We start from the raw sequence: 23,054 nt of genomic DNA on the forward strand, positions 1-23,054 counted from the left end.
TTACTTTTGTCATAATTTTAATGCTTTGAAACTTATGAAAGTAAATTTTATTTTAAAAATAATTTGAAATAATAATGTTGTAATGGTTAATTGAAAAAAATGAACACATTAATTTAAATGCCATAATTTGATCGATATACTATATTTAATGTCAAAATTTAGCACTACGTATAATATATCAAACTTGGTGTTGTCTACGATCCCACCATCATAGCATGTATAAGTAAAAATAAAAAATAACATAACATTTATTTAACGTAATACCGATATTAAAAATATAAGGCATAAAGATTATAGATTATATATGGCAATTATTATACCTTTCTAACATCTTATTATGTTAAAGAACTATTAAAGTGCAACAATATTTTGAGATAATTAAATTTTCTAGTGTCACGTCTTTCTAGTATTGTATCACCTTCAATAAATGCCAGACTATGTTAAATAATATTTGTATTACGTTAAATAAATATCACGTTACATTTTTACTTTTACATGTTACGATGATATGACTGTTTCACTAGTGAGAGGAGATTGTAGAGAAGGCCTATAAAATTTAACACTTAAAAACAACATCGTAATACGCAAATGTTAACATTTCTCGTTATTGTTAGCAATGATTTGGAAGCTTTGGGAGAGAGTTTCCCGACAGGTTGATGTAATGTTGTACTCTAATTGATGTGTCAATGGAACATTGAATATCAGAGAAATGCTAGCATCACTTTTTCTGTCATTATTTTTTTCATTCTCTGCATTCACCGTTTGATACGTGAACTCCACTATCTCAAATTAAAAACGACAGTCATTTATTGATGTGCCTTTTAAAATTATTCATATAATTATTCATGATAAAAGTGTACATATACTTAAAAATGACTTTTAATTTTTAAAATAATAACTGTTTATAAAAGAATTACATGTCACATGTCCAATGATTTATAAAGTGGGGGCTATAGGTCCAATAAAAAAAATGGCCAATTGTTAATATTTTTTTAATTTTTTGTTTTGCTGAATAACATCGTGTTATTTGGCACTGAATCAGAGATAATCTCAGCCTAGCCTACACAGGAGTACAGAACAATACATAGACCATACGTACACACGCTGTATTTAGGACCTGATTTGACTGTCTCGAATAAAAAAAAGGAAGAAAGTAAAAATAAATAAATAAAGAAAAAAGAGAAAAGGAAATGTAACGCCCCACAACTATGACAAGAGACCTGTCTTAAGTAACTAATCCTTATGGATTATAAATTAATAAATTCTTAATTAATTTATTAAATTAAATCTCTCTGAAATGAGATTTCAGCTCCCCCACTAAAACCACCAACTCTCACATTCTTTTCTCTCTCTCTTTCTCTCTCTAGGGGATTGAGAACGAAAACCTCTTCCATTGTCTTGTTCTCTCACCTTCACAATCAATGGCTGAGACTCAGATCTGAGCTTCATTCTCTTCATTGCTCTGCGAACTTCTGTGTTTCTCAACTCGGTGCTCTCTCAATTGTATGCTTCTCTCTCTCTCTCTCTTTCTACTTGTCGTCTCTCGCTTCCTTTTCTGTTTGGTTGCCGAGAAAATGCTGCAAAAGTAACAACTAATTTAGCTTCTGAACACTAGAATATTCCTTTTTCTATGGTCCGAAAGGGCGAGTGTGTCACTCAGCTTACCATTTATTATTATTATTTTTTTTGCTCTTTGAGCTGCCGTGGACTATCTTCCATTTTTTTTCTCGGCAACAGAACGGAGCGTTTTCCTTTGTTCTGTCTCTTAACAAATTAAATAGGAAAAGAAATAGTACTTTGTTGTTGGTTTTTTGTTTTTTTTTGTTTTTTTTTTCATCGGTGACGTTCAGAGTTATCAGCTCTACAAATTCGTCAAGTTTGAAGCCTTTTTCTTTACCTAGTGCAAATAACGGAATATGATCTTATACTTTGTTTTTTAGATACTGTGAATATGTTTTTGCCATCAACTTTTAGAATTGATTTAGGAGGATGCAAGGAAATCACTAGATTCTTCCATAAAGGAAAAAAGAAGAAGAAGAAATCCACTATATTCTGATAACATAGAGATATTGACCCATAGTTGGCAACTTTGTTGCAGAAATATTGTTGAGATTAATTAAGCAATGACAAAATCAAGATCACATTTCTCAAGCCAAGATTCCTCATTGTCACCTACTTCTGTAAGATCGAGGGAATGGGAAGGCCCAGCGAGATGGACTGAGTACTTGGGTCCAGAACTGACACCTAGGAGCTCTAGGAATCCTAGCATTGATGGCCATATTCAGAGTTCAGTCGCGTCCCACAAGGGTATAAATATGCAGTGGGTATTGCAACTTACTGAAGTTGCCAAGGGTCTTATGGCTAAAATGTATAGGCTAAATCAGATATTGGACTACCCGGATCCAGTTGGCCATGTATTTTCAGAAGCATTTTGGAAAGCTGGCGTGTTTCCGAACCATCCAAGACTCTGTGTATTGCTCTCGAAGAAGTTTCCTGAGCACTTTAGCAAACTACAACTTGAACGTGTAAGAATTGGTTTTCTTCGTTTTGATTATTGGGTATTTCTTTGACATGGAATAATGTTGAACTTTGTGATTTTTATTAATTAGTTAGAATACTGGTGCAGGTTGACAAGGTCGCTTTGGATGCTTTGCATGACAATGCAGAACTTCATTTACAAAGCTTGGAGCCATGGATTCAGGTATTGCACTGTTTTTATGCAGGCTTTCCTTATATGCATATATCCTATAAGAGGATTTTGACCAATTATTAGTTTTTTAATTCCTAAGTAAGCTCACGAACCACTGCTAGTTTATGTTTTCGAGATTTTTTTTTCTTTGGGTGATGGAATTCTCTTCATTGGATATCTACTCTCTAAGTTATAGGATGTGGTAAGTTTCTGGAGACATTTAAGACTTTTTAAAATATATTTCGAGTGATTGTAATCATTCCTTGTAATATTATGAAGGTAATGTATATAAGTTAACAATTTGAAGTTTGAAGCAGGGAATCCATTTTTATTTTTGAAAAATTCTCCTTAAGTTATTTCCCTCTCAAGATACTTATATTTTAATTTCTTGCCTTAATTAGTTTATGTTATAGATATCTTATAGATTCCTAACCAGTCAGAGCGCTTTATGCCCTCAATTAACATCTTTCTTCTGCATGGGTTAGCTGCTTCTTGACCTGATGGCATTTCGAGAACAAGCTTTAAGACTCATATTGGATTTAAGCAGCACTGTTATTACTTTGTTGGTGAGTCTCAATAGCACTTCTCTTTCTCTCTAGCATAATTTTTGGTTTCTAATAAGGATTTTATTTTTTATTTCTTAGGACAAGAAACCACTGTTTTTTTTTTTTTTTTTTTTTTTTTTTTTTTTTTTTCTTTCATCCATTCATTCATAATAAAGTTGTGTCTTTCTCATGCATAATATTTGGTGGCACTAGCATTACTCTTTAAAAAATCAGATTATTACACTGGGAAAGGTGGAGAGCTTGCTAAAGGTTATTTGAATTGCCCTGAAGATGATAAAAGGAGGATGTAGCATAGTGCACATAAAAAGGTTTATTATTGATACAATTTTCTTTGTTTGGTCGCTTTGGATTTGAAAATTGTAGAAGAAGCTCCATTAATCTACTGGTTCAGACCATTATACTGGGAAAGGTGTAAAGCTTGTTTAAGATTATTTGAAGTTTTGAAAATGATAAACAAAGAAGATTTTTTAGAGCATATAAAAGTTTCTTACTGTAAACAATTGCACTTGTTCAGGCCATTGCACTGGTTTTGTACTGCATCATTGGTCCATGGCTATAGTCATTGCGTTTCATAAAGATAGCCAGTAACTAGGTTATATGTAACATGAATATTATAAGTGCTATTGTTGCATCAATTTTGTTGCCAATTTAAGAACAGAACGAAGTTTAGTTTCTACATGATATCTCTGATAACCTGCACAGTATTTTGCAGCCCCATCAGAACTCACTTATCCTGCACGTGTTTATGGATCTCTTCTGTTCATTTGTTCGTGTTAATCTTTTCTCGGAGAAGGTAACTTGACTTTCTACTGTGTTTCCTGTCCCTCTCTCTCTCTCAAATATCTTTTCATTGCTTTGTTTTAGCTATTTATGCATATATATGGAAGTGCATGGCAGTAAATGTGGTTTCGTTTTACTTGACAATGTTCATAATAGATGCCAAGGAAGATGATGCTACAAACGTACAACCTTTTGCATGCAATGGCAAGAGATGAACGAGATTGTGATTTTTATCATCGGTAGGATCAATTTCATTTGGAAGTTAGCTTAGCTGGTGCTGCTTGAGTGCTTTCTGAGTTAGTTTTTATGAATATTTCATGTTCTTCCATTTCTTTAATTTTCTAAATCTCTGTGCTGATTATGAGAAAGAACTCTTACTATTTCTTGTTAAAAAATTAACAATATACCCTAAATAATCGTTAGCAACGATTCAACAGAGTATATAGATGACACTGCTGCATTTGAAGCAAAGTGGAAATTTCAAAGCAGTTTTGTTAGAGATATTATGTCTGATAGTGTCCTTTGATACTTATAATTGGTTTAAAGATCATATGTTAGATTATAGATGCCTTTGAACCTTATACATATCATGATTGAAGTAATTTGATAAGGAATTTAATTTATTATACTCCATGGTTAACATTTATTATTTTCAAGTGCTACTGATGGCTTCATGGTCTCTTTCTGTTAATATTTATCATCCTTGCTATGGCTGATGAAAATTTGTTTATTCTCCCGGCTTTTGTTTTTTTTTTTTGATGTATATGAAGTGTGCCTAGCACAAGCCAAAGGTGTGTTGTTTCTTAGTGATATGAATGAAAACAATTGCTTTTATATGAATGGAAACAACCTTTACTGATCTGGTGCCTGTTGCAATAGCCTGGCTTCTGCCCATGTCTGTCATTCTAGTGGCATAATTGAAAAATGTCTATTGTTTATGGATTTTGCTTGTACTAGATTTATTGTCTCTACAATTTCTTTTGGTATCTCATTCCCACTTATGGGGCGCTATATGTTTCTCCTTGTCCTCATAGGTTGGTTCAATTTGTAGACTGCTATGATCCACCGTTGAAAGGATTACAAGAAGATCTGAATTTTGTGAGCCCACGTATTGGAGAGGTTAATCTCGTTCTTTATTTTTGGTATTGTGAATCAACTAATTATCCGTTTTCTCATTTTATATAGAATAATAGATAGCACAATAAGACATATTGGTACCCTAGTGTTACAGCTTGCGATGATGATATTTTTTCTTAAGCAACACTTTTCTGTTAGGCCAAACTCCCTCATTACAAAATCTCTATGGTATGCGGGAAAGGTGCAAATTAGCATATTTATATATTTAGAGGTTAAAAGTTACAGTTTAGTTATTCAAGAAGACCATTGGGTATTTTACGATGTGTGGGGAAATACTCGTCAATGAATCAAGCACTTGTCCAAGGAAAAATACAATTTTTCATCTAGGAAAAATACAATTTTTCATCTAAGAAAAATCTCCTAGAAGAATCAGTTTTTTCAGCAACTACTTAAATTGGAGAAGGTACATTCTTTATGCAAGTTTCCGTTTTAAAACTTTGATCTTTTCCTTTTCAGGTGCTAGAGGCAGTGGGCCCTATTATATTTTTATCAACAGATACAAGAAAGCTCAGAAATGAGGGGTTTTTGAGCCCATATCATCCTCGCTATCCTGACATTCTTACAAATTCAGCTCACCCAATGGTAGAAACTGTTACTTTCTATGATTTTTGTGTAGATTTAAGTGAATTTATCTCAGTAAACCAGTTCTACCTGTTCTATGGTGCAATTGTTGACTAATTGTGACTTTTGCATTATTTACCTATTGCAGAGAGCTCAGGATCTAGCAAATGTTACATCTTACCGGGAATGGGTATTATTTGGATATCTTGTTTGTCCTGATGAGCTGCTTCGTGTTACTAGCATTGATATTGCGCTTGTAAGCCCCAACAGACTAAATTCTTCGTAATTGTTATTGTTCCGAACAAAACATTACACCTTTTTGATAAGAGTTATAAAACGTAATTCAATTGAAATATAGAACCTATCAAGAAGAACAGAGTGGTGCCTCTATTATGATTACTGAAACTTTTCTTAGTGTCTTGAGAAAGGACGCAACCTAAGTATGCATATATAACAGTATATATATCTTGTTTGTTTTGAGTGTGGAAGATATTTTTGAAAAGGCCAAGTTCTTAGCCTCATTATGGGCTTCTACAGATAAGGAGTTCAAGGCGATTCCGTTCTCCCTGATCATTTCAAATTGGAAGGACGTGGGTAGATAGGTGGTTTTGAGTTTTTATTAGTAGCTTTCTATTTTTGTTTGGTCAGACTCCTTGGATATACATTTTCCTTTTTTGTTTTTTTTCTGAGGATCCCTCATCCTCTTTCCTTATAAATTGTAATTGATTAATTATCAATGAAAATGTGTTCTTATATATTATATAGAGCAACAAACAATGGAGGCAAATATTATATTGCTTTATTTTTTTAATGCAACAAATATTATATTGCGTGGTTTCTTACCTTTTCATTTTGTTTGTTATTTATTTCAGGTTGTACTGAAAGAAAATATAGTGCTCACATTATTTAGGGATGAGGTGAGAATTTCCGTCTATGATTTTCTGGTGAAAGGGTGCTCTCAAATGAAGTAGTTGATTGTGTTCTTAACCTTAAACATGCAGTACATACTTTTGCATGAGGATTATCAGCTATATGTTCTGCCAAGAATACTAGAATCAAAGAAGATGGCAAAATCTGGACGCACCAAGCAAAAAGAAGCAGATTTGGAGTATAGTGTTGCAAAGCAGGTTGAAAAGATGATTAGGTATGGTATTTATTATTTATTATTTTTCTTTTCAATAACTTAAAAGTCTAACTACAGTCTTAATTATTTGCAAAAGAGTGAATAGGAGGTAGAAGCAAACTTTTCATGTGAAGTGATAAATTTTTAATCGTCTCTTCAGTTATAGTGGTTTTCATTATGTCCCATCCGTTATATACTGGTTAGATCACCATACAAAGCAAATTGATGCTTGATTTCGTTATTTAAAAAAATGGCTAAGTTCTTAGAGTCGCTATGGGCTTCGACTGATAAGGCGTTCCTGGAGATCCCTTTCTCTTTGTTCATATTAAATTGGAAGGGTGTTAGAGAAAGATAGTTTTGTCTGTGATGTTTAGGGAGTTTTTGTACTTTCCCATTTTGAGATGTTTTACTGAATCTTTGGCTTATGTTTCTTCCTTTTTTTTTCACCTTTTCTTTTGTCACTTTGAGGATTTCTCATCCTCTTATCTTTGTAATTGATTTAAGTATCAATGAAAGGGTTTTTCTGTTAGGAAGCTCTTGGATCAGATAATAGAGAATAAAAGCAAGCAATATTGATTAAACCAGAAAATAGGGTCTGGTTATCCTTTTATTTATGAACAATCTGCCTTCTCTAGTGATGAGAATGATGGAAAACTACAGCACACCAGTTTTTTTGATAAGAAAAACTTTATTGATAGAATCAATAAACTAGGTCAGAGGATAAGGTATCCTCAAAACCAAGGAAAGCACAAAGGCCAATAGCTGACCAGGTACAAAAATGCAAAAACACAGCAAAAACTTTCAAATTGGTTGCCTATTACATCTTTCCAATTCAAAATGACCAAAGAAAACGGGAATCCTTTAAAAGCTTTATCTGTAGCAGCCCATATTGACGCGGAGAACTTTGCCTTCTCAAAAAGATCCATTATCTCCATTTCTTTCTCCTCAAAAATCCGGGCGTTCCTTTCCATACAGAGAGTCCATAGTATTGAAAGCACCATACTATTCCATAAAACTCTAGCCTTTTTGTTAGAACCGAACCCCACCACTCTCTCAACCATCAAAGAACCACAATTTGCTGGAATTGCCCAACAAAATCCTGCCTTCAAACTTACTCTGTTCCAAAGTGATCTGGCAACCCTACAATGAAGCAGTAGATGATCAATGGTTTCTTCATTATCCCTGCAGAGAATACACCAAGATGGGGAAAGCACCATATGTGGGTTTCTCTTCTGCACCCTATCACAAGTATTAAGTTTCCCATGAAAGACCAACCAAGCAAAAACTTTAATTCTATGGGGGACACAAGACTTCCAAATGAATTTAAAAGGTTCGAAATCTGGCATATCATTTCTATCCGCTAAAGAACTAAAAAAGGATCGACAAAGAAAAACCTAAGGGATCACACAACCACACTCTACAATCAAGAGAAGAACTAAGTGAAATAGAGTTAAGAACTTGACGTAGAGAATGCAGATCCTCTACCTCCCTATCATTGAGACCTCTCCTAAAACCAAGGTTCCAATTCGGCTCATCATTACTAGATAATATTACAATATCAGAAATGTAAGCGTTTGGAAAATCAAAAAGTCTAAAGAGCTGAGGAAATAAATGCTCCAAGAATTCATTCTCACACCAGTTATCTTTCCAAAATAAGATTTTGGAAAAAGAAAGAAAACGATAGAGTTTTGAGGACTCTATTTCCAGGGTCTGATTTCACAATCCAACAACCAGACAAAGTGGACCCCTCTGTACCTTCATTCCTTAAATCACCCTTTCTACAAAAAACTCTCTAACCGAATCACATTCAGCGTTTTAAGTGTGAGAAAATTACATTTCCCTCCCCCACATCCTTTCTAATCTCATTTTGCCCCTCAGTGGACTGCATAATTCCCTTCCTACGCCTCCTGGCACACACAAATTTAACCAACGGCCTTTCTCATAAACAAAATAAAAATCTAACTCATCATTCTCTACAAAGGACAGATGGATTTGTGACCAAATTTTCTGTTTTGTACCGAGAACATTGTTGTTGGTGGTCTATAGGTGAAGCCCATGTGTGTGTGTGTGTGACATCGTTGTCGGTGGTCGATAGGTGAAGCCCTTGTGTGTGCGTGTGTGACATCGTTGTTGGTGGTCTATAGGTGAAGTCCTTGTCCGTGCGTGGTCTATAGGCGAAGCCCGTGTGTGTGTGTGTTTGTGCACTAATTTCAGAGGACTTAAAAGTGTACTTTGATTCTGAACATTCAATCTCCACGGCTGTGGGCAAAACAACTCCATATCCACAACTATGACAAAAAGATTGATTTCCAATCTGGTTTAAAATGTATTTGCACTTGTTGTTACTTCTCATGTTGTTGCGAAAATTAGGGACTCAATGTAAATCTTGCAAAAGGAGCATACTACTCGTGTCAAAAGTGTGAAGAAATTTAGGACAAGCTCTACTTTTGTTTGTTTGTTTGTTTTTTAATTTCTTTTTCAATTAGTTTAGTTTTTGAAAAATAGCTTCTGCAGAATTTTACTTAAAAACAACAGTAGAGATATTGGAAATATCGTGGATATGTCATTGCTTTTGGGAGATTACCCTTGTTATGGAAAAATTGTGGACATGTCAGATGATATTTTGTGATATGTATGATATCCATTTGGAGTTTTCTTCTTTTTTCTACATTGGCAAGTCTATAAAACAGAAGACGTTTATGGGTATATCAATGTTACTACTGAATCTTTCATCCTTGGAGTTAGTCTATCCTCATCTATGTTTAAAACATAAATCAATATGACTTGTTTTCATCAAATTACGTTTCTTTTTGTGTCATGATGTTTGTGGCTCCATTAACATTGAATACGTCATCAAATGCCTGATACAAACGCAGTGAAGTGCATGAGCAAGCATTACTATCTTGTGATTCCATACATCGCGAAAGGAGAATTTTATTGAAGCAAGAGATAGGGAGAATGGTACTTTTTTTCACTGATCAGCCTAGTTTATTGGCTCCAAACATACAGGTAAACTGTTTTTACAGAGTAATTCTAATGTGCTGTTGGAAATGAGGTCTGAACATGTCTTCGTCTGCTTATTTTATGTGTTTTTTTATAAGAAAAAAACTTTGTATTGATGAGAAACCAGTACAAAGCAGAAAGGACAAGGTGTCCTTAAGGAAAAAACCGAAAAAGCAAAACAAGAACTCAGAACCAGCAGAAACAAAGCAATAAAGGGAAAAAAAAAAACATAATGGCCTATAACAATTTGTTTTATGTATTCAAGTACTATATTATTTTGTGATTTGTAGGTTTGCCAAACCATGCTAGGCGTTGCTTAAACTTTTGATCCATATTTCTCTTCTTCTTATTTATTTATTTTTGATAATAAACAGAAAACCTTTGTTGAACAAATAAAGTCAATACGAGGAGAAGAGGATGAAGGATCCTCTAAAAGGAAAAACATAAAAAGCCATAACAGCTTCCAACACTATGGAAAGCAAATAAACAACAAAACTCTCTCTCAAGGGTTCAATACATCCCTCCACAACAACAACAACAACAAGCCTTAATTCCAACTTAATTGGGGCCGGCTATATGGATTTCACTTTTCTATGCAGTTCTGTTCGAAATTAGACTTTCCTGAAGGCCTAGATCTAGAATGTCTTTCCTAACTACTTCGGTCCACGTAATTCTTGGTCTACCCCTCTCTCTCCTAGTATTAGGTATAAGAATGTCCTCCCAAGCACGGACTGGTGCTTCTAGCGGTCTACGTTGGACATGCCCGTACCACCTCAAGTGGTCTTCGCGCACCTTATCTTCTATTGGTGCTACACCTACTTTACTACGAATAACTTCCTTATGCGATCCATTCTCGTATGGCCACTCATTCATCTTAATATACGCAATTCTGCCACACTCATCTTAGATACATCCCTCCAACTTAACAAAATTAAAGATAAAGGAAAATGCTTCATTCTTTGTCTGTGGACGCCGAAAACGAAGCCAAAAATTGGGCCTTATATTTCTCCTTATAGAAAGAGAATCTTTTTCTCTTCCTCGCTCTTGCTAGTATTTTTTTTTTTTTTTGAAGAAACAAAACTGCATTAGAAAAATCATGAAGTACCTAGAACACCAACAAAGAGGACGGGGAGTCCAACTAAACAAAAAGAAAAAAGAGTATGACAAAAGTTTCCGCTCCCTAACCGAATCTGATATATTGAAATTCCCAAAACATGGCTAGTAGTTTCATGTCACTTATTTTTGTAAGATACCTAATATTGCTAAAAATTACATTGTCCATGTTCTGTGATAAGAAATGAGCAGGAAGATATGATCTTTAAGTGTGACCACTTTTGGTACGATTACTTGAAATATGCAGAAAAAAAAGTCCTTTGACCAACTATATGTTGTGGTAGTTTCTTCCTTAAGTTAGTTATTATTATTATTATTATTTATTATTTATTTTTTTACTTTTTCTTAATGGAGAGTTATATACTAGTGCGCTTGCAAAGATGTCTTATTGAGTGATATATCTGACAGATGGTATTCTCTGCCTTGGCTTTTGCTCAATATGAGGTCATCTGGTATTTCCAACATGCAGGAATTGCGTCATCTAAATCTAAAACTGGTCGAGTGGTACCAGTTGACATTGTAAGTCAACCTTTTTATTTCCCATAATGCCTATCCGTCACCTAACTGACTCTAGGTTTTGCTAACCGCTCCGTCTTTCTTCTTTCTAACTTTTCTATAAGTTTTCTTAACTGCTTTGTCTTTCTTCATTCATTTGATCGTTTGCTTGAAACTGCTTAACCTGTGCCTGACTACTAATACTATTGTCATGTTTTCAGGATCCAAGTGATCCAACTATTGGGTTTTTATTAGATGGAATGGACCAACTATGCTGTTTGGTGCGCAAGTATATTGCAGGTTTAATTTAATCTGATATTCAAACTTAAAAAAGAAAGCAAAAAGAAAAACAGAAAAGAAAGAAATACTTGACCGGATATAGTGCATTTTTGGTAGTTAATTTTCTGCACTTAAGATAGATTAGGTTATGGGGTTTTCTACTGCATTCTGGGATCTCTTACATGTACAAGTGATTTTGAAGAATTTTCACATTTATGTGCAGCAATTCGAGGTTATGCATTGTCATATCTTTCTTCTTGTGCTGGAAGAATTCGGTTTTTGCTTGGTACTCCAGGAATGGTGGCTCTTGATTTAGATGCAAGCTTGAAAGGACTATTTCAGAAGATTGTTCTGCATCTTGAAAGCATTCCAAAACCACAGGGTGAACATATTTCTGCAATCACCTGTGATCTATGGGTAAGAAATCTGTACAAATAATGTTCTCGTTTTTGTTGAGTAAACATCAGCTATTCTATGTTACTGAATGCTAAACTGGCATTCTGTGGGGATTCTTAAATATAAATCTCTTATAGCTTTACTGTTTATTACCACTTTTGCTTTCAAGATTGACAGATGAGAACTCATTGATTCATTAGGAATTCCGAAAAGATTGGTTGTCAATATTGATGATAGTGACATCCTCTCGGTCATCAATAAATATAAGACATTTGGAGAAAGCTACAGTTTCCACGGGGAAGGAAGGGCTATTGTCAGAGGGAAATGCCGCGTACAATTGGTCCAGGTGCTTTTTCTTTGTTTTGTTTTGAGATTTGACGGAACTACAATAGGCATATGATATTAAACTTTTGGTGTCATCATCATCATCCATATCACGTTTTCACTTATGAAATCAAGGGTTGTAATTGATTTATCATGGTCAGCTGTGGATAATTGCGATTGGCCTTAGGTCCTGGGACATGGGTTGGTAAGGAGAGTTAAGGAAATGGGATGGCTATCCATGTGGGGCTGGCCCCAGAATTACCCTGAATATTAGAGCTTCCTCTCGCCCTTCCCTCTTGAATCTTTGGTGTTTTAACCAATACTTCTTTTTTTTTTTCCTTTTTATTTGCTTCATAACTCAGAATTCGCTTCTGCAAGAAGTTAAGATGAAGATCTATTATCATATCCAAATCTCAGTATTTTTTCTTTCTAGAAAGGGAAAAAGAACAAAAAAAAAAAAGTCAAAGCGCCAACATCAATTAAATAGAAAGGTAGATAGTTTGATGCCTCGTGGTTCTAAAGGCAGGTGATGTGCTTTATTGAACCTTTATCAGGCTCATTCAAGTCATAGCCTTGCAGGTAGAAACTCTACTTGGGGAAGCATGAAAGTTATTTATTTTTTTATTTTATAGAAACAAAGAATCTTCATTGAATAAAATCGATACAATTGAAGTAAGTTATTATTTTGCTTCATTTAGAAACTAGGGTTAGAATTCTGTAGAGAGGTGGTTGATTATGGAATTGTAGCTTTAGACTAGAGCTAATTGGATTGCCTCCATAAAAGGGTCCAACTTCTAGTGTTTGGTTCAAAATTCAGAACAATTATGGAACTTGCAGGGTTATGAATTTTTCGTAGAGTTTTTGCAAGTTCTCTCAACTCTGTTAGTGTTGAGCATCAACTTGGTTAGCTTATTTCTCCAGTAGCTCAAATGCAAGTCGTTTGTATTGTATGCTTTGGATAGATGCAATTGGATTTTGCATTAGAATTTATTGATAGAAAAGAGAGAAAACAGAGAGAAAGAAAATTTTCTGTCCTTTGTGGATCCAAAGAGAAAACCAGAACTGCACCTTTATCCCACAAGAACATACATCTTGAGCCTTGTTTTTTTTTTTTGCTTGTTTTGAATTGATTTTAGCATGCTGTCTTCAAGTTGAATGTGTGCTTAGGTGATTAAAGAGCTGATAAAAACGTTAATATGTCACAATACTTTTAATGCAGATGTGTTGATGAACTAGAGTCTCAATTATCAAAGCATGGGAGTCTTAAAAATTTGTACTTCTACCATCAGCACCTTACAGCAGTAAGCTCCTGTTTTTTTTTTTTTTTTTTTTTCTCTTCATTTGTTTCCTTGACTTCTTTCCATCATTGCTGTACTCTGAAAATCAAGATTGTTTAGCCTTGACAGATTAGTTGTTAACAGGTCTTCAGAAATACTATGTTTGGTCCGGAAGGACGTCCCCAACATTGTTGTGCATGGCTTGGTGTTGCTAGCAGTTTTCCGGAGTGCGCCTCCCCCATTGTTCCAGAAGAGGTGATTTATGAACTCAAAAATTCTTGTCTCCCCTTCCATCTGCATCTCCTCTTTCACCGTATACTAGATTACACTAGTTGGAGATGTTACTTTGCTGCTCTTATAGTCTTATGTGCTATTTTCCCTCTATATATATGGTCAGTCCAGTTTCCTATCAGCTTAAGTTATTTAGATGATTACGGCAACTTGGTATTTAAAGCTTCCTTCCACCCCCCCTCATGTTTGAAGCATGCGAATCCTGTTCAGAAATTTCTTCAGTTCTACTTGTCTTGGCCTACTTGTGATTTTTATTTATTGATCAGGGAGTTTTCAAATAAGTTGTTACTTGTTTTATCTTGATATGCGTGTTAGACTTCTTTTATCATTTTTAATCTTTTTGGCTTAATGGTAGCTCGGCAACACTAATTGAATAACTCAATGATTACTATCATTTTTCTTTTATAAGAAACAATGGATCTTCTTAAAAAGAAAGAGTTCACAGTGCAAGAGAGAACAATAAGTCCTACAAACATGGGAATGAAAACAAAAAACCAGCCGAACACGAGGTTCTCCAACCCCAACGATATCAGAGAAGAAAAATCTCTCAACTCTTAAACATTCAAAATCACAAGGAAGCCCAAGTCTTAATTTGATCAACTACTAATAACTTGGTCACAATCAGAACTGTAAAATGTTTCTTATTGATGGCTTTGCTGAATGTTCATGTCTCTTTTATTATTATCATTTTTTTTTTCAGGGAGCTCATGTCATGTCCAATTCAAATGCTACTTGATTAAAATTCATCGTTAGATGCTTAAGCATATAGTGGTGTACATTATGGACAATGGGAAAGGAAATAACTGTCAGTTTACAGTTTAATCTTTTTACTGTGCAGGTGACTAAAATTGGACGGGATGCAGTCCTTTATGTTGAATCTCTCATTGAATCTATAATGGGAGGACTTGAGGGCTTAATCAACATCCTTGATTCTGAAGGAGGATTTGGTGCTCTAGAGATTCAAGTAATTGTTTCCTCTTTTGTAATTAAGGGGCACAGATTGTTTATGTAGCTCTTATTCTTATTTCGTTAAACATTTTTTGGGAGTCTCAGCTTCTTCCAGAGCAGGCAGCTTCTTATATGAATTATGCATCAAGAGTTTCAACGGCTTCAATTAAATCTCCAAAGGGAGCAGGTGGCTATCCTTTGCCTGGCCATGAGAGCCATCCTGAAAGTAATAGCTCCATCAAAATGTAAGCCATTTACCATGTTACTTTCACAATTTATCCAATTAAAATGTAAATTATGACTTATTTTCTTATGTGGATGGTGTACTTTCATATTGAGAATTGCAGGTTAGAAGCTGCAATGCAGAGGTTGACGAATTTATGCTCTGTTTTGAATGATATGGAGCCAATATGTGTCTTGAATCATGTCTTTGTCCTGAGAGAGGTTAGCATACTTTCATTTGTTCCTTTTCCTCGCATTCCTTTTTTTTTCCCTTAAATGCTTGTATGATAGAAAAACCTTGATATAGGCATGCTATGGTTGACTAAAGTATCAAGCATGTTATGACTGATTAAAGTGTTTTTATTTTCTTTTGCTTTCTTTATTGTTGTTCTAATTCATATTCTTAACTCCTTTTGTTCTTTACTAAGATTTGTCAGAGGAGTTACTTCGACGTCAACTTTCTTTACAATAATGTGTAGGTTATTCAAGCAATAAAATATACAAAAATAATTACGGGCTTCATAAGCAATATGTTCTACTACCTGTATGATGAAATGACATTTGTGATCTGTATCTCTCGATCCTTGTTGTACTTGAAAGGAATCTAACTCAAAATTTGTAATTAAATAACCAGACGGTAGTCTTTTCTAGTCTAGACAAGATGATAGTACACATCTTGTGGCCTCTAGTATGATACCTCAATTGGTACTTCTGATGATATTTTGTTGCCAAAAATCACCAGCTGTAGAACACCAAGACCTACGAGTTTTTATATATTAATTATTTCCACTACTTACAGTGAATTTGTGTATTCGTGCCCTTATATTTACCATGAACTTGGAATATATAATTTTCAAGATTCATTAATTAAGTCTTTTTGTTTCCTTGTTTCCTTGTTTCTTGGCTGAATTAGTTAGAAGTTGGGGACCCTTTTTGTAGACTTTGTTGTTGAGTTCGCTTTATGTTTTTCTTTTGACTCTTTTTTTTTTCCCTTGCTTCTTCTTTTGTTGAGGACTCCTCGTCCTCTCCTTCTGTTATATTTTTTTTATTCAATAGTCATCGTTTCTTCTGAAAAAAAAAGGCATGATACTCGTACTGAATTTGTTTGACATAGGCAACTTTGCTTCTTGCAGAGGTACTAATGTAGTGTCTGCATTTTACTATTTCTTGTTTCTCTAAAATTGTATTATCTCGTAAGAAAAAGTTATAATTCTCATGCGCAGTATATGAGAGAATGCATCCTTGGGAACTTCAGGAGGAGATTGCTTGCAGTACTGAAAACTGATAATGATCTGCAACGGCCTTCTGTTCTGGAATCATTGATTCGCCGTCATAACAGTATCATCCATCTAGCGGAGCAGCACATAAGCATGGACCTAACCCAGGGTATCCGAGAAGTTTTGCTCACAGAGGCCTTCTCTGGACCTGTTTCTTCCCTGCATTTGTTTGAGAAACCAACAGAGCAACATACAGGATCTGCTACTGAAGCTGTTTGCAACTGGTACATTGAAAACATAATCAAGGATATCTCAGGTGCAGGAATTCTTTTTGCTCCAATGCACAAATGCTTCAAGAGCTCAAGGCCTGTTGGTGGATACTTTGCTGATTCAGTCACTGATCTAAGGGAGTTGAAGGCTTTTGTTCGTATTTTTGGTGGCTATGGAGTTGATAGGCTAGACAGAATGTTGAAAGAGCATACAGCTGCTCTTTTAAATTGCATCGACACATCATTGCGAGCAAACCGTGAAGTGCTGGAGTTGGTTGCTGGCAGCCTACATTCTGGTGACAGAATAGAAAGAGAGGCGTCTATTAAGCAGATTGTTGATATGGATACAGTAATTGGATTCTGTGTTCAGGCTGGTCTAGCTCTGGCTTTTGATAGACAATTATCCGAAGCTGCTGGAACCGTTCTTGAAGATGGTGCACCCTTGATACATTCATTATTAGCCGGAATAGTTAAGCAAATTCCTGAAGAATTGCCTGAAAAGAAGGAAATTAGAAGAATGAAAGGGGTGGCTAACAATGTTGGCATAGTCAGTGATCATGATTCTCAATGGGTGAGACTGATCTTGGAAGAGGTTGGTGGTGCAAATGATGGTTCATGGAGCTTGTTACCATATTTATTTTCCAGCTTCATGACTTCTAATATCTGGTACACAACTGCCTTCAATGTTGATACAGGAGGCTTCAACAACAATATCCATTGTTTGGCAAGGTATGCTTGCATTTTCTTTAAAGTTATTATTAGGCTCATGCTGGATTCTTTGCACTCAGAATGGCGTTCGATAATTCATGTCAGCTTTTTAGAGTTGCATTTGTACATGTCATAAACCAAAGTCCACCTGCTCATACTTTTTGAGGGCGACCACCTGCTCATACTTTTTGAGGGCGATTTGGTAAAATATCTGATTTGTAATTTTGAGGCACGCATATAAACACTAAATTGTAAACCAAAACGGATTATTACCCATGATCTGTTGCTATTAATCTTCTCATTCACTGTTCTTAGATTTTCATCACAAATGGTGGCAGGTGCATCAGTGCTGTGATTGCAGGAAGTGAGTTTGTTAGATTGGAACGTGAACATCGGCAGAGACAGTCTTTCTCTAACGGGCATGCTGGTGAGGCAGGGGGTACCGAGATACAAAACCGTTTGTCAGCTGAAGCAAGCATAAAGTCCACAATGCAGCTCTTTGTTAGATTCTCTGCTGGTGTTATACTTGATTCTTGGAGTGAAACTAGCAGGTACGTGGTCCTCTAAAATGTTAGAACCTAAGCCTTGATATGAGTTTGTTGGTAACTACTCTACCAATTGATGTATTCATCTTAACAACTGCACAAAACCGTCTAACCATTTCAACTTTTCTCGGCAGATCTCACCTGGTAGCACAACTTATTTTCCTAGACCAACTCTCTGAGATTTCACCCTATCTTCCACGAAGCTTGCTCGAATCCCACGTTCCCTACCCCATTCTCCGTTCAATATATAGCCAATACTACTCAAATTCACCATCCACGCCACAGGCATTATTACTAAGTGCTTCACCCCGCCACTCACCTGCTCTCTCACTTGCACATGGGTCTCCAATAGTGCGGCAGCCTCGTGGTGACTCTACACCTCAGTATAGTGGTAATGATTCGGGTTTCTTTAAAGGATCATCATCCCATGGCCCGGACCACCTTTATAATACTGACAGTGCAAGCGTACGTGTTGAAAACAAACACCGTAGTGTTCGACGTTCTGGCCCCTTGGATTACAGCTCAAGCCGGAAGGTAAAGTTTACGGAGGGCTCAGCTTCTGGGAGCAGCGGTCCCAGCCCATTGCCAAGGTTTGCAGTGTCAAGATCTGGGCCCTTAGCCTACAAGTAGAAAGATAGCCAAGACCGAAAGAGAATTGGAAATGGTGAACTAAGTACTTGTCAAGGTCAGTCTTAAAGCATAGGAAGAAATTAATGAATGTTTCATACAAGTTTTGGCAACCTGTATCTAGCCAGAATCAATTGAACTTTTCCTCCTTATAATAGCTTGATCATGTAAATTATTACCTTTCGTATTGCAATATGTATCTCCTCCCCATTTAAAGGGGGGGAAAAAAGCAGTGCGCCTAGAGGAAAATGATTAAGCATGGGGTAATACTCTTCTTTTCCAAAATCTAGAAAATAAATTCTGCGTTATTTTATTTGGAAAAGTTGGGCTCAATACGATTTTCCTTCTTGTTTCTCTTGTGGTGTTGAGATTCTAGAAAGGTAATATTTTACCTCAATTAAATAACTAGTCTTTTTGAGTGTTTTCTCATTTTCTTTTCATGGATTCTCGCTTTAATCAATCCATTTCAATAAAAAATTTTAGATAGCCAAGGATGGCCGTCTTTTATGAGTTTTTCTTTTGGACATCATCGTCATCATCAACGTAAATAGATGGTTTCAAGTTTCAACGCCCTTGATTATTAAGTAGTTAAGGCATTATTTGTTTTCATCTTACATTTAAGCCTTTTCCCGACAATAGTAACAATCAAAACTGGCTTCTTCAGGTAAATGTGGTTTTCAGTCATATCCGACAGCCCACGGCAAAATATATCTAGGATCAATTCCGATTGAGAGCATGAACTATAGGTCAAATCTTATTTTAGTTCTTGATTTTTTAAAACGTCATCGATTGAGTTTCTGATCTACGAAGTTTTCTCAAATAAATCCTTCCATCCATCTGATCGTTAAAATCTTGATGGGAAAAGACACTGACTTCTAAATGTTGTGTATTACTATTCCTCGCCAAACCACACATGGTTTTTGCATGCGTTTTTTCTTGAAGATTAAGAGCTTTTTTAGTTCACTGATTCGAGTTTTTAATTCGAGTTGAGATGTAACTTTATGTGAGTTTTTTTATTGTAGTAAAAAAATTAGATGTGACTGTTTATGAGAGTTTTTTACTGTAGCAAAACTCGAATTTTAAACTTAAATTGGTGAAATGAACGGAACCTAAAATAATTATGTACGGACACTTTGAAACAACTTGATAGATCATGAACTTATTCTAGGACGTTTGAATAGTCGGAGACCAAAATAGATTTGGCCTTGGTTTTGGGTATTACGACTGAGATTAAGCAAAATTGGTGAGTAACCAACTACGAATACAAATTTTGGCTTTACCTTAAATGATTAAAGTGCATTTATCGTCTAAAACTTTCCTCCATTTAAAAGTATTTTTAAAAATTATAAAGCTAACTTTTTGCAACAAAGATATTGCTTCCCAAACTCGATTAGTTACCACTGTTTCAGGAATGCAAGCCACTCTCATGTTCAACTCTTTTCCATGCACTTTCATTCAAGTCTTGAAAATTATGCACGAAGCTATATTCATAGAAATCTCTCCATATGTTACTATCTGTGTCTAACATAGAACATATAGGGAAAACGACATAAACAACATACGAGACGACCAAAGTAAAAGGTAAATCCACGCAGCTAGAAAATTCTGGACATCCTTCCCCAAGGCAAATAACACAATATTTACTTGCAGATAGTATTTTTTTCTAACCCATTTTTAATAAGAGGGTTTGTATTATACTTCTATTCAGGCTTCCCAGAGAAGAATAAGAGAATTACTTAATCTAAATCAGTAGCATTAATAACATACTTAATAATATACAAACTTTTGTAGGCTGTTTATTATTTTCAATAGGTCAAAAGAGATTGACATATTTGATAACTTGGAATAGGTTGGAGTTCCTCTGGGAGAATCTGGTAAGAGTCGTCATCGAAGATGATGCCTGCAAAATGAAGGGGGAAAAAAAGTGATGATACTATACATTGACGAAGAATATATAAGCAGGATTAATACACATTGATAAGACATTAACACTCCGTAAAATTAAACCTTAAAGTTTCTTTTGTCCCACGGCGAACTTTACAACGGATTGTAGGGAGGCCTAGACGCTGATGAGCTTCATAGCGATGGCAACCAGAGAAGCCTTCAGAACATGAATAAATCATGAGAAAGAATGTACAGAAATCATATGCGTGCCTCTAAAATTGTCCTAGCACCACTTTTTTTTTTTTTTTGCCTATGCTCTTTCTTTCTTTTACTGTCAATTGTCCACGACACGACGATCTCTTTAAGAAAGTAATGGTTTGGAAAGATCACAGGCGAAATGTTGAGAAGGAAAACAAATATAAATACTTACCGTAATAGACTCCATCAACCTCAAGCACATCAATCTGCATTGATGATATAAATTAAAACTAGTCCAGCTAATGGAAATTTCAAAAAATATACATAGATAGTGACAAAATATTGTAATTTTGCATATTTTTCTTTTTTAGCAGTCAGTGTCCTGAGCATTCCAAACGCTGGAAGATTGATTTAGGAATACCAAACAAAGAAGAACTACAAAATGAATAGATCATACGTAAGATTTATAGTGACTCTCGATGTGAGAGCTATATCCACTTTATTGCTGTAGATTATTACTATGATAAGAGAAGTACAAGGTGATCTCATGCCTCAAATCACCTCCACTCTCATTCTCTCTCTCTCTCTCTAAAAATGGCTGCCTCAAAATCCCTTATGTAGTACGAGAATTAGGACAGACAAATAAATGTCTAGAATACCTAAAATACCCTTAAAAATTCTCATTAGAGCTGACCACTGTCAATGGGGACAAATGTACAGTATCATTAGGCTTACCTGCAATTATACTAATTACAACGGTAGAAGAATAATCAACATTAAAAAGACAACACCTATAATAAGGAGGAAGCAGTTTTAAGTTTACTTTTTGAATATTCTTAAAGTTTGAATAAATTTCCTACAAGTCTAAAACATTGTCATTGCCATTAACGTGCACTTACTTCGAATGAAAGGGAAATGGAAAGGGAAAGGGAAAAGGAGGAGTGATTTCCTTTCCTATATAGTTATGTGTTTACTTACTAAATGAGCAATGAGAGTTTGGCACCCCTGCAAAATATGGGGACGAGGAAGCGGATGCCAATTCTTGCACCCTTGGTATCGATTCACAGTTAAAAGGACCTTGATAAGGTCATATATATATATTTTTTGGAGGAAAAATAATAAATTCACATGTTACAAGCAACAATTATATAATTATATAAAATGACATTTTAATAATTAAATTTACAAGACTCTTATTCCTAAGCTTAACAAACACTAAAAAGGTGGGTTTTCCCCTTTTTTTGAAAGGGTAATTGGGTGGTTTCACTTTCAACCATCAAGCAGATAAGTAAAGACTAAAACAGGAATCAAGGATCCCAATTCTTATTCAATCTCACCACCTTTCTTATTACATTACTTTCCGGTTTGGCCTAATTATTGATTAAGGATATTGAAAATTCTTTTACCTTTCTCTGTCGTGTTCTTCTTCTATCTCTAAATTCTAAACTCTTTCTCATCTTTCTCTAGTATCTCTTCTAATGTCTTTAATGTCATACCTCACACATGTATTACTTATTTCATTTCCATTTCGAAATCACTATTATCTTTCACTAATTCTTTGAAAACGAGAAAAACCCAATAACCCAAAGTTCCAATATTTCACGCACTTACAGGGACTTGGAGGCCAATTTCACTGATGCTGTCCATGAGCTCCTTGACCTTGTTTGGGTCGTTTTCTCTGGTTCGCATGAGAGGTCTCCTTATCTTTTCCATCGGAAGCTCCACTATCACTGGCCCTGGCCTACCGCTCGAAGGACCAGGAGACCCTAAAAAAAAAAAAAAAAAAAAAAAAAAAAAAACCCAAGAGATTTTCTTCTATTATTACTACTATATATTTGAATTGTGTGTTTTCTTTCTTGTTAATGATTGAAGGAGTCTATTATCTATACCGTTGGAAGAAGCAGAAACAGAGAAGGTCCTCAAGCTGTTGGGCACTTGAAGAATGAAACTCGCCATTCTTGTCTAGTCTCTCTCTTTCTTCTTTGGTTTCCAAATCTAAGCAGAGTTCCTCATAGTTACTGTTTACTAGTTTCGTCGTCAATATATTTTGTGGCGTTGCTTTTTTTTTTTTTTTTTTTTTTTTTTTTTTTTTTTTTTTTTTCATTTTCTATATTTTACTACTCCGAAATATTTATATTTCTATAGTTGTATTCTGTTCCTCTGATTATCTCTCTTGTCAAATGTGACCTTTCAATTATGAATGTTTCAAAAAAACTTTTCGCTTATGACATGCATGTGACATCAATTTGACGTAAAAAGATCACAATTTAGTATCATTATATACGTAAAAAAAAAGCCCGTCTAAAATTTTAATTTTTTTATAGTTTGACACTATATTATAACAAATTTTAAAATTTAAAGAATAAATTATTAAGATTAAAAGTTAAAAAAGACCAATTTAT

General features: G+C 35.0%; 2 protein-coding genes across 3 annotated transcripts; one reads left to right on the plus strand and one right to left on the minus strand.

The window, feature by feature from the left end:
- Nucleotides 1–1,355: 1,355 nt before the first annotated feature.
- On the plus strand, nucleotides 1,356–18,901 carry LOC21401463 (protein NAP1). 2 transcript variants are annotated; one of them, XM_024174386.1, is made up of 24 exons: nucleotides 1,356–1,503; nucleotides 2,099–2,525; nucleotides 2,627–2,701; nucleotides 3,175–3,255; nucleotides 3,968–4,048; nucleotides 4,192–4,274; nucleotides 5,070–5,154; nucleotides 5,629–5,754; nucleotides 5,882–5,989; nucleotides 6,606–6,650; nucleotides 6,735–6,877; nucleotides 9,733–9,865; nucleotides 11,381–11,491; nucleotides 11,689–11,767; nucleotides 11,970–12,163; nucleotides 12,343–12,488; nucleotides 13,686–13,767; nucleotides 13,888–13,998; nucleotides 14,873–14,998; nucleotides 15,088–15,227; nucleotides 15,330–15,426; nucleotides 16,428–17,419; nucleotides 17,737–17,949; nucleotides 18,078–18,901. In XM_024174386.1, exons 2-24 carry the CDS (start codon nucleotides 2,124–2,126, stop codon nucleotides 18,571–18,573), a joined length of 4,149 nt encoding a protein of 1,382 aa, XP_024030154.1. In that variant the 5' UTR covers nucleotides 1,356–1,503; nucleotides 2,099–2,123; the 3' UTR covers nucleotides 18,574–18,901. The 2 variants fall into 2 exon arrangements, with proteins under 2 accessions (XP_024030154.1, XP_024030155.1); XM_024174387.1 differs by lacking the exons at nucleotides 1,356–1,503; nucleotides 2,099–2,525; nucleotides 2,627–2,701; nucleotides 3,175–3,255; nucleotides 3,968–4,048 and having other exon boundaries at nucleotides 4,248–4,274; nucleotides 5,087–5,154.
- A 1,232-nt stretch (nucleotides 18,902–20,133) lies between these two features.
- On the minus strand, nucleotides 20,134–22,711 carry LOC21401464 (sulfiredoxin, chloroplastic/mitochondrial). The gene is made up of 5 exons (XM_010111536.2): nucleotides 22,542–22,711; nucleotides 22,264–22,418; nucleotides 20,885–20,918; nucleotides 20,578–20,671; nucleotides 20,134–20,470 (listed from the first exon to the last, which is right to left on the minus strand). Exons 1-5 carry the CDS (start codon nucleotides 22,606–22,608, stop codon nucleotides 20,455–20,457), a joined length of 366 nt encoding a protein of 121 aa, XP_010109838.2. The 5' UTR covers nucleotides 22,609–22,711; the 3' UTR covers nucleotides 20,134–20,454.
- Nucleotides 22,712–23,054: the final 343 nt, after the last annotated feature.

The sequence above is a fragment of the Morus notabilis genome, unplaced genomic scaffold (genome assembly GCF_000414095.1).
Source record: "Morus notabilis unplaced genomic scaffold, ASM41409v2 Scaffold96, whole genome shotgun sequence".
In the NCBI taxonomy this organism is placed as follows: Eukaryota; Viridiplantae; Streptophyta; class Magnoliopsida; order Rosales; family Moraceae; genus Morus; species Morus notabilis.